Source organism: Salmo trutta, chromosome 22 (genome assembly GCF_901001165.1).
Source record: "Salmo trutta chromosome 22, fSalTru1.1, whole genome shotgun sequence".
NCBI classification, from domain to species: domain Eukaryota; kingdom Metazoa; phylum Chordata; class Actinopteri; order Salmoniformes; family Salmonidae; genus Salmo; species Salmo trutta.
The window spans coordinates 17928358-17940708 of record NC_042978.1 but is presented as its reverse complement, the minus strand read 5'-3'; the positions used below and the strand labels follow the sequence as shown (position 1 = coordinate 17940708).

At 42.6% G+C, this 12351-nt stretch overlaps 1 protein-coding gene across 1 annotated transcript in view; it reads left to right on the top strand.

The window, feature by feature from the left end:
- LOC115158264 (RNA polymerase II elongation factor ELL) overlaps positions 1-12351 on the top strand; it is a 44218-nt gene that overhangs the window by 15217 nt on the left and 16650 nt on the right. The window contains exon 2 of the mRNA XM_029707000.1: positions 2204-2248. Coding sequence (XP_029562860.1) covers positions 2204-2248 — 45 coding nt within the window. The remainder of the gene's footprint in view (positions 1-2203; positions 2249-12351) is intronic.

The window sequence follows — 12351 nt, the reverse complement described above, 5'->3', positions numbered from 1 at the left end:
AAGATAAAACTTCTTGGTAAGCTTAGCCCCTTAGCTAAAGTTAGAAAACCCCAGCTGAAGAGAATGTATTTGGCACATATTAACGTAAGATAGAATATGTATGTTGGGAAACATTAGTATTGAATTTCAAGTGTAACTTGAGTTACCCTGCAGGAGTGACTCACCTCACAAAGCTCCCATTTTGCTAATTTTGCTTCTTTGTAAACAAACACGCATGACTGCCTTAACTAGTGTTTATTATTGTTTTTTTATAAGATAAGTTTAATGCTAGCTAGCAAATTACCGTGGCAACGTAAAGCAGGTGGTTAGAGCGTTGGGCTAGTTAACGTAAGGTTGCATCCCCAAGCTGACAAAGTAAAAATCTGTCGTTCTGCCCCTGAACAAGGCAGTTAACCCACCGTTCCTAGGCCGTCATTGAAAATAAGAATGTGTTCTTTAACTGACTTGCCTAGTTAAATAAAGGGTTAACAAAAAATCAAAAAAATACGAAATAAAAATTGGCAAATCGGTGGCCAAAAATACCGATTACCGATTTGTTATGAAAACGTGAAATCGGCCCTAATTAATCGGCCATTCCGATTAATCGGTCGACCTCTAATATATATCTATCACATTTTTATTTGGGTACCCCAACAGCATTGTGCGTACCCCACTTTGGCAATACCGCTAATAAGGAATCGTTAGACAACGCTAACTAAATGCTAATGAGCACATTGCCAACATTTTGTACGTTTCTGACCTAAACGATAAAATTGAACTCAAACGCTACTTAACCAGCAAGGCTCTTGTTCCAGGAGGGGATTCTCTGCTGTTAGCAAGCGAATGCTTGATTTTTGGAAGAAGCAAACCACTTAGCTAGATAACTAGCTGCTAAATTAGCAAACCAAATGCACAACTGCAGAGCATTTAGAACATAAACGTAATATTTATAAGAGATCTAGTTGGTAAACATTTTAATTGTGAATTCCATACTGTAATTAGATCACCTGGCGCATGCTGCATAACAGTGTGACTCATAAGGCTCCGGTATCTTGTCATTGTGTGCTTGTAAACATAGTGACTGGGGACTAGCGTTAGCTACTGAACATAATGTGACAGATGAAATGAAGAACGCAATGTTCTTTATCTCCTAATGTATTGCACAAGTTGACTGCAGGTTTTAAAGTAGCTACAAATATTCAAATGGATTTTAAAAACATCAAACATAGTTTTGGCGGTATTGCAAAACCACCCCGTGGCTTTTTCCAAATACCTCGGTATACTGGCCAAGCCTATGGTCATCAGGCTATGCTCATCTGATTTTTATGGGTGTGCTTTGCGAAAATCTAGAGGATTTATTGACCGTGTTTGTACCCCGTAACTTAATTTATCAGCCCCATCTGGGGGCTGCTAACAGCTGAAAATATTTTGAAAATTGTCAGCACCTTGAACACTATACTGATTGGCTGGCTGTTGTAATGAATAGCCTGTGTGATGAAAAACAAATGACTGGCAAGCTGCTTTTTATGCGTACAGATTATCTGATGAATTTGCCTGTGTATCTCTCTGCTCGTGTGTCTATGTAGGTGAACACATGAAAAGGAGGAAGGAAGCTCTGCTGATTGAAGTTGATAGCCTGCTGCTTGCTTTGCATTTCAATCCTGTCACCCTCTAAAGGGATGGTTTAATGGGTTGAGCGATAGCAAGGCCTTAATGTTTCGCGTTTGGAGCGGCATTGCGAGGCAATTTCCACTGCACAGGGGCAGGTCCAAAATAAACTAATCTGAGTGCTTGATGTGAAATACAGACTGTTGTTACCCCAAATCCAAAAATGACATTTTTGAAAGCTCATGCTGAGTGATCCACTGTGAGTTAGTATGCACATGGGAAATAAAGGGACAACTTCCTCACCTGTTGCTGCTTGACATATTAGTTCTATCATAATGTTCAAAGGACATTAGCAAGATTACTCTTTTTGTATGCCTAGACTTTTTGAAGATTCATAACAAGGGTAATACGATGGTAATTTTTAAGATGGTTAGATTTCTCTATTGCACAGTGCTTTGTTCAGTGTGCCTTTCACTTGAATGGGCCTTAGTGAACAGTCCACTACATTTCCCCACCAAGCAGGATTTCTGAAGTTTCACCCACTAAATTTACTTGTTCAGTATCATCACATTTTTCAATGTGACTGTATTAATTTGTCCTCGTCCATCTCTCTCAGGGCCTGTCTTCACAACCGCTGATCCGATTTACTGGAAGCCAAGGGGTAAGTGCATTCGTAGTTTTTATAAACCTTTTTTAATTTTTTATGTGTCCGAGTGAAATTGGGATCACTGTCTTCAAATTACATGTTGAGTTTGCACCACCGTCTACATTTTCCTATCGGTAAAGAATGATTAACTCAGTGACTGTGTCCTGTGTGTGTATATAACCAGGCACTGACTAAATTGCCTCTGTCGCTGCAGTGAGCTGTATTTGTTGTCTGCAGGTGACTGGCAGGATTAGATTTTCCTGTAATTTTAGCGTGGCTGCGCTGAGCAGGAAGAGCACGGCTGTACTCGTAGCCCTGGAGTAGTGGTTCCCCTCCCAGGGTGGACAGACAGGAAAGGAAAGCTTCTATCTGAGAGACAAGGACCCAGACCAGCCCATCACTTTTCCAGTTCTAGCAGCAATAGCCTGTACAATTCACCCATACATTCTGCAGTAGCATTCTTATTACAAGCAGCATTGTATGCATTCCAGACATTTAGCTCTGCTGGTCCAACGTTTCTCCACCAAACGAAAGCTTACTAATGTGGGTCACATTGGAGCAGCCTCAATGTCGGAGGTAACGCTTTTCAAACAGTTCATGTCTTGCCTTGTGGTGTTTACTGTGTAGATGAATCTATTTGTTATCATGTCAGTGGTCTCCAGAAGTTAAACTGGAGCGGTGCCTCAGATCTTGCTAACGTGTCTAATTTATTGGTTTGGATAAGCTAGGTAGGCCTTATGTCTCAGTACTGTTTAGGACTAGATAAGCTAGGTGGGCTGCCTGAACAGTAGCATGTAGAGAAGGAAGGTGGGTCCTAGCAATCCAGTGAGTGGTTACAGAAAGGTTTGTGGCCATTGGATTGTTCTTTGACTTCTGTCTCTTGAATGTCTTTAACCCTCAGTCTGTAATATTTGATAAAGCTAGAGAGTTTTGAAGAAGCAGCTGATTTCTTCTTATTGTGGTATATCTCCATCAGATGCCTGTCTTTCCTCCCTGGCTCATTTCAGATGCTTGTAGTGGGAGAGGAGGGATCAGTAATTGGTCCGATCAATTTGAGAGATCAGAGGGTTAGAAAAGATGGTGTTTTTCCGTGATGAGTTATGGCTGGTTCTGGGTGTGAACCTTTTCAGAGTTCACTGGAACGCTAATGAGAGAGGGGAATGAGGGGGAAAGCTGCTAAATCATGTCGGCTGCTCCGTGAGTCCCATAACATTAACATTCATATTGGCAGAGCTTTCATTCACAGCCACTTCCAGGGTCAAGGTGGCATAATATAACCAGCTCAAAGAACAGCCAGGAAAGGTAAACATCCTGTTTGTTTGTGTCAATGTTCCTCAGGCTGTGTGTCTGGCTGTATTTGGCGAGGACCGGTATGTGCCAGCGATGATGGCCCCCTGCTTTACACAGCCTCTCCCGCCGCAGTTTCATTAATTATAGCCCTGAGGATGAGACCAGAGGAGCTGCTGTGAAGGGCCAGTCCTCTCGAGTCCCCCCGGCCTGAAAAGAGGCTTTGTTTGCAGGACACCGTGTAAAATAAGAGGGGAGAAGGGGGTTGAAAATGGTTCAAATCCACTTGCTTTTCAAATGGTAGCGGGGTAGGGTGGGGGACCGTGTCTGTCTGGGGCAGAGGGTACACTGGAGTGTGCCGTTCATTCAGCTTTTTGTTGAGATTGAACTTCCCCTCTTTCCATGCTTCCATTTTTTCATTTGAATACTTGTACCATGTTTTGGTAATACATAATTTTGTCTTAGCATTTCCTCTGGGAGAAGGCTGCTTCCAAACTTTCTGGTTTGGCTAGATGCAGTGGTTTTATGGAGCGGCAATGGTTTTTGTGGATTAACAAGGCTTTTAAAGAGGGTTGTCAGTCACCACCTGATGGTAACATGTCTACGTGAAGTTCCAGTGTACATGGATAACTACCAGTATGCTCAGCCAGTAGCCCATTACTGCAGCAGTACTTTTGGTTGGCCCCATGCCTGCAATGGGAACAGGGCATCTGTTACGTGAAGTCATAGTCATCCCACAGTTAGGCCTGGCTCTGTCATCCTGTACTGTCAGACTGACTCACCCCTCTGCCTTCGTGAGTTCCGTTGCCTCTTAGTCATTTCGGGTTACACACACACACACACTTTCATTATACGTTGTGCGGGTGTGAGGGTAACATACTCCTACAGCTGAGGAAGATTTCATTGTAAGTGTCTGGTGTGCACATATGCAGAGTCACCTCAGTTAACAGGAAGTGGTGAATGTTGATAACATTCAGCAGAACCTTTGAGTGAGGAAGCATAACTGTTTTCCTGTATTTGTTTTGTTCTTGTGATGTAAGATTAATGTAATATCCAGGCTACCTCAACTGGACATTGAGTTTCATATAAACATACAAGGCAATCCGTTGACAACTCGGCACTGTGAAAGGCTAGGTCTTCATGTGGAGCATGTAAGGCAGGGTTGTACTGGAGCTGAGGCTCAGCATCTCACATAACCGAGCCCTTGGCTCCCAGGAAGGCGGGGACACAGTGTTTATTTATAGATGGCCACCTGCAGGCTTCACATGTGTTGGGACCTTGGGTAAACAGAGCTGAGCAGTGAATCACTGCTCTCCAACACTGCAGGGAGCCACTAGGGGTCTGTCTGCCAGCCAACTACCCCAACACAGCCCTTGCCCTGCCTCACTGCTCTCCTGTTAGACAAGACAGACTAGCTTACATACCCAACTACCCTCTACCCCAGCAGGCATAGGTCCAGGATCAAATTTAGGAAAATAGTTGATTTATCTGTTCCTATGTAGGAGGAGAGGGTCTGTTCATTCACCACTAAGGTCTAAGGGGCCTGGTTTCTACTAAGGGTGCGTTTGGAAATTCACAGAATAACTGATTAATTTACGAATGCTCCCCACCCATTGAAAATGGCCGGTGTCAGTAAACATGGGCAAAAAAGCATAATACAATTTTAAAGCTGCAGTCTGGTTAACCTGAACAGCCTAACCAGCTCTGCTAGGGCAAGTGAAATGGTCAGTGAGGTGTTCTCATTTTGTGTCTGGAAGTAGCTATCAAGCTTGTCAACGTTAGCCAGTTGGCTTGGGTACTTGACTGCCGTTGTGGGGTCAGAAAGCTCAGATCAACCCTACTCCAGTGTGCGCTCTAAACGCTCTGAATTTACGAACGGACAATCTGACAACGGTCTAAATTTACGAACGCCCAGAGCGCACTCTAAGCACACTCCGGCACTCGAGATTGAATTTACGAACCCACCCTAAACTAACATATGGAATTGTTTTAAGATGGTTATTCCAAGGATAATTTACCTCTGATTTGGAATTTTAGTATAAAAATGATTTGTTTGAATTTGGCCTTACTGCTATTAGCCCATAGAAAAGCATATTCATAGATGGTCAAAATATCTATAAAAAAGGAAGTATGTTTTGAAGGGTCTCCTATATCAGAGGGATTTTTTTTTTTACACTAGTACTTCTGTGTATATACTTCCATTATTTGTTTTAACTTGTACCGAGCTACCTTCAGACGAGGCTTGTGGGCATCCTAGAGAAAACCGTGTTTGAGAATCTTACCTTTCGATGGTGGCGTCATATTAGTGTGTAGGCCAAACTGTTAGGAAGGTTCAGACAGGTGGTGGTACCAGCTTCAGACGAGTCTTGTGGAGTTCGTAGTGTTTGAGTCCTATTAGTTTGTCGGCCAAACCGTTTCGGAAGCTAAAGAATGTTTTCGTGACGAGACGATTTTCGTGATGTCTCCTGGTCTGACACCACTGTAGCTCTGCCACCTTCCACTGCAGATGCGGAAGGCTGACATCGGTGGATGCGGTCGATTTGAGACTCAGCCCATGCAAAAAACATCTCTAGATTAAACATATTTGCTTATGCTAATTCGATTTCCATGGGGGTGTGGACATGGACTCTAGGTTAATGCCAGTTCAGCCTGCTCACAGTTTCTCTAAGATTGTGGTGTTTGTGTCCTAGATACTGAACTCTGACAGCTCAACAACACCTGTCTAAATGAACATTGGAATATTCTTGTTGCTGCTTGCATTTTACAAATAATTTTCCCTCTTTAAAAAAGTCTGTGGCCCCTGTCATTTAGATGCATCTGGGCCTCAGCGCTGGGCGCTAGTCATTTCCAAGTTTGCCTAGAAGTAACACCTGTGATGTTGGAGCAGCAGAGCAATTATGTCTAAGTGTGGTGGGGGACTTTGGGTTGCGTCTAGCTGGCTGTGTATTTGCATTTACTAAGAATGTTACAGCACGGAACAGTGGGGACTTGTGTGCTAACCTAGCTCGGATTTGCACCCCTGTATTAGCTTGAAGCCTCACCCTGTTACTCATCATCCCACACCGCCGCCATGCAGGCCTGAATGACACGCATACCTATACTGTACATTTGTTTGTATAGTACATATACAGGCAACTTCCAAAATAATAGCACAGCTTCAATGGCACAGATTCTACAAGTGTCTGGAACTCTAGAGGGATACATCATTCTTCCATGAGAAATGTTATCATTTGGTGTCTTGTTGATGGTGGAAAACGCTGTCTCAGGGGCTGCTCCAGAGTATCCCATAAGTGTTCAATTGTGTTGTGATCTGGTGAGACACACACTTGAAATCCCCTATGCTCCTTTGAAACCCCTCAGTCGAAGTCCCAGATCTCTTCTTGCCATGGCAGCCAAAATAATGGGCAACTGGGAATTTTTATACATGACTATAAGAATTATGAGATGTTAGTTGCTTAATTAACTTAAGAACCACACTTGTGGAAGCACCCGCTTTAAATATACATGGTGTACAAAACATTAACACCTTCCTAAGATGGAGTTAACCCCCTTTTTTTGCTCTCAACAATTCTTCGGGGCATGGACTCGACAGTGTGTCAACCGTTTCACATGCTGGCCCACGTTGACTCCAATGTTTCCGCAGTTGTCAAGTTGGCTGGTAGTGGATCTCTACTCTGAATAGCTTGTTCCATCTCATCCCACAGCTGCTCAATTGGGTTGCAATCTGGTTACTGGGCAGGCTACTGCAGTAAGCTGAATTCACTGTCATGTTCATGGAACCATTCCTGGACAATCCTAGCCTTGTGGCATGGGGAAGTTACCCTGCTGAAAAAATGTATTCCCAGATGGATACACTGCTGTCATGATGCAAAGATGTTCCGCTATCCTGTGGCACGCAAACATTGCTCCACTTACCAAGGGGCACAATGTGTGCCATGAAAACACATCTAACACCACCACCAGCCTGTGACGTTGACACACGGCATGATGAATACATGTTCTCATGGATTTCTCAATACCCTAGTCGTCCAATCAGCGTGAAACAGAAGGAACCGGTATTCATCAGACCAGGCAATGTTTTTCCAATTCTCTAGTGTTTTCATTCCTTAGCCCACTGCAACCATAGTTTCTTGTTTTTTACTGAAAGAAGTGGAACTCTGTAAGGTTGTCGGCTACCATACGCCATTCATGTCAAGGTACCAAGAGTTGTGTGTTATTTTATGGGTCTTGGGCACCAATGTTGTACTGGACTGTCAGTTGACTGTAGCCCATCTATTGTGCTGCACAATTCGTGTCACCGTTCTGTCCTCTTTCATTAATGACCCGTTTTCAACCACTGGCCTGCCATTGGCTGGATGTTCTTTGGGTGGTGGACCATTCTTGATCCACAGGGGAAACTGAGTGTGGAAAAACCCTGCAGCATTGCAGTTCTTAACACAAACTGGTGCGCCTGGCACCTACTACCATACCCCATTCAAAGGCACTTAAATCTTTTGTCTTGCCCATTCACCCTCTGAATGGCACACACGTACACAATCAATTTCTCAAGGTTTAAAAATCCTTCTTTAACCCTGTCTCCGCCCCTTCATCTACACTGATTTGAAGTGGATTTGACTAGGCCTGACTTAAGGCTGTCGTGGTCATAATTGTCAGCCGGTGATTGTCAAGCAAATAACTGCCGGTCTCACGGTAATTGACCGTTTAACACTTTTAGCATCTCCTGGCTTCCACACACAGCCTACAAGCCATTGATGCAGACCTTTTGGAACATCCATTTTTAAAATATTTACATCCATTTAATATAGCTTACACCGCAATAAATCCATTTTATTTTACACAGGTCTACAGAAACATGAAGAAAATGTAGTCTATTTCAGAAGAACAGAATAGCAAACACAGGTGTCCTTATGTTAGGCCCTGATATGGCAGTGGGCTACACTAGTTCATTTAGCAGACAAGATTGGCTTAGAATTCAGTGGCATCATTTTAGTCAGAATACAATTGAACATGGCTGAAATACAATAGAAAGGATATTTTCTCCAAATGATTTCTAAGGAAGTGCTATATGTATCTTTTTTTTAATATCTTCTAAGGCTGCATGATGTGACTAATGATCACATTTTTTTGCATGGAAGGCATGAGCAGGCTGCACACATTTCATCAGTCTCTCTCTCATTCACAATTTGACAAGTTCTTCATAATATTCTCACCAGGTCTCACATTTTCCCACGGCATCCCCCTTGTGTAGCCGTAATGCCCCTTTTTAAAAAATCCATGCCTTTTGTGGCTGTTGTGCCCTTGGGCTGAATATAATTATAATTCCCGGCTGCTGTGTTCTGAAAGCACCTCTGACTCGCATGGCTTTCTCAGATCTCCATTCTTATTAGCAAATACCTGTCACGTGATCTGGGTCCTTCTCACAGCTAAGTAGGCTACAAGTAAAGACCAACACATGGGGGACGCAACTGCGCGTGTCCCTCTTATCGAATTCCCAGGCTTGTATTGAAATGTTAAAACTGTCCCTGTTTGGCCTACTTTTAGTCAGCCAACAAGATGAGTAAGCCTAACAAACAGCAAAAGCACTAGTCTGTCAATCTACTATCCCCCATAGTACCAAAGTTGACCGATATGTCCTTCAGTGCAAAGAATGTATGTTCCAAACATACGCTGGGACAGTTGTGGGATGCAATAGATCCCAAATTAATACAACCAATCGCATCAACTACAACTCTTAAAAGCATTGAGGCTGATGCAACCGATCAGAATGATTAGCTTAAAATGTTAATAAATATTACAGCATTAGACCTCTCACTAAAGGCATCAGCCATACAAAAGTTATACTTAAATCCAAAATGGTTCTCTAGTAAATTAGTAAGAATGTCTCACCCCATTTTCAAGAATGGCCTTTGTCCCTTTATTCAGATTACTTAATTTTCAAATAACCTGTTGTAATCTCAAAAATAGTTTTTTTTTTTTTAAACAAGCCATAGAAATTTGGTTGCAATTTCAGTTTAATCCACCTGAAAAGACAGAACAAATAATACAACAAATAGTGGTTAAACTCATAGTAATTGATATAAAATTATGAAAAAATGTTTTAAAGGTGTCATTTTTGTAAATTGTCATAAATAGGACTGCTGGAGTTGTGACACATGCAGCTAACACAGACACAGAATTGTCTGCTCTACCCAAAATTACAACCAACTTGCAGCATTACCACAAAAATGGAAGTGGGAAGTAGAAGGGGGAAAAGTAAGGAGCTTGGCTGTCGGCCCTGCATTAAAGACAAAAAATGGTTAAAGAAAATTGTGATGAATAAAAATATATACCAGTTTCATGTAAGGACCAAAACATTGACAGCTGTGCCATATAAATTGCAAAATAGTTGAGATTTTCAATGTACTGATTCCTTGGCACATGGTTTATGAATTGACCCTGTCTTTCAAATAGAATTCGTAAAAATCCAAATCCATAGATCTTCATTGTAAAGGGTTTAAACACTGTTTCCCCATGCGTGTTCAATGAACCATAAACAATTAATGAACATGCACCTGTGAAACAGTAGTTAAGACACTAACAGCTTACAGATGGAAGGCAATTAAGGTCACAGTTATAAACTTAGGACACTAAAGAGGCCTTTCTACTGACTCTGAAAAACACAGATGCCCTGCTCATCTGCGTGAATGTGCCTTAGGCATGCTGCAAGGAGGCATGAGGACTGCAGATGTGGCCAGGGCAATGAATTGCAATGTCTGTACTGTGAGACCGAACGGACAGCTGATCGTCCTCGCCGTGGCAGAACACATGTAACAACACCTGCACAGGATCGGTACATCCAAACATCACACCTGCGGGACAGGTACAGGATGGCAGCAACAACTGCCCGAGTTACACCAGGAACGCACAATCCCTCCATCAGTGCTCAGACTGTGTGCAATAGGTTGAGAGAGGCTGGACTGAGGGCTTGTAGGCCTGTTGTAAGGCAGGTCCTCACCAGACAACGTTGTTTATGGGCACAAACACACCGTCGCTGTACCAGACAGGACTGGCAAAAAGTGCTCTTCACTGACGAGTCGCGGTTTTGTCTTACCAGGGGTGATGGTCGGATTCGCGTTTATCGTCGAAGGAATGAGCATTACATCGAGGCCTGTACTCCGGAGCGGGATCGAGGTGGAGGGTCTGTCATGGTCTGCGGCAGTGTGTCATTTTTCCCCCCCCCAGAAATGTCCGGGAACTTGCAGGTGCCTTGGTGGAAGAGTGGGGTAAAGTCTCACAGCAAGAACTGGCAAATCTGGTGCAGTCCATGAGGAGATGCACTGCAGTACTCCAATGCAGCTGGTGGCCACACCATATACTGACTGTTACAGAGATAAAGGAAGGCCAGTATTAAACAAAATATAACTATTGTGTATAAACTGAAGGTAGAAGCCTAAGTGTTATTGTTTATTAGTTTAATCCAAAATGGGGAGGGGTGGTAGGGTTTGCGGAATAATAAAGGTATTGTAATGAAACTGTCAGGGAGCAGGTCTCCCGAAGTCCAGCGGGCTATTGACTGCCACAAAAGCATGCTCCTGCATCAGTAGATATCCACGCTTTTAAATCTATATTAAAGTGTGTATGGGGGAGTGGAAATTATGCAGACAATTACATTTATGGAAGCAACAATTTGCAATATTGAAGCTGATCACCCCCTAAAAATGTTTTAATAAAAAGTTGATAAACTAAGGCTATTTCTTCACATTATAAGTGCAGCAGTGCGCACATGGCAGTAGGTTATAAGCGTGACGGTTCCATAATGCAATCAATTAGCGTGAAAACACTGTTCTCATGTGAACACGTGGTTATGCATGAATTTGACTGCGGTCATTACTCATGACCACCAGTGTGGAGGTGATATGGTCACCGTAACAGCCCTAGGCAGACCCCATTTGGTCGATGAGGCTGTTGGTCTACCGATTTGTATTTAGTGTCTCAGTTGTAAAATTTCTTTTTTGTGGCATGTCTTGATTGACACCTGTCACAGTGTACTAATCCATTACGGAGGAGCGGGGATGTCACCTGTAGTACATTTAACCTTAATTCCCATAATTGCTAATCTACAATGTTTGTTTGGCACCAAATTCTGAGCATTACGCACATTTTGTGAATAAAAAATGGTGAAGTATGATCACATTTATAGTAAAATAAATCCTGCAATAGCGGTTTCTAAAGTATTTCTGCCGTTTTTGTTTCATAGCTGGTAAATCACACAGCACTACAAATAGGCTACAATATAGTGCTGCAACACTGCCTGGCCAGGGGCTGTGCGCACTTAAAGAGCTGAGTGAAAGATACATTTTTAGTAGACCTGCGCACAGGCATAAATTGGTCTAATTTTCTTGAAACCGAAGTCTGAAGTGAGACATGACTTGGTCCTTGTGTATCTTGGCTATTTACATTGTTTTGTTCTATGCTTCTACTAGACAGACTCCATCTCACAGCAGGCACAAACATGACTCCAGTCATGCTACCACTGTAACCTCCCGCCGTTAAAGGGGCAGGTAAAAATCTTTGTCATATGTAACATTTTGGTTAAGACACGGATCACAAAATTAAACAATTTACTACTTACTGGCAAAACATTTGTTTTAGTAACATTACAAAGCATGCTCATCTGTTCTTTTTCTTTTGTTGGTGTAATTTTAGTGGGGGAAATATACACTGCTCAAAAAAATAAAGGGAACACTTAAACAACACAATGTAACTCCAAGTCAATCACACTTCTGTGAAATCAAACTGTCCACTTAGGAAGCAACACTGATTGACAATAAATTGCACATGCTGTTGTGCAA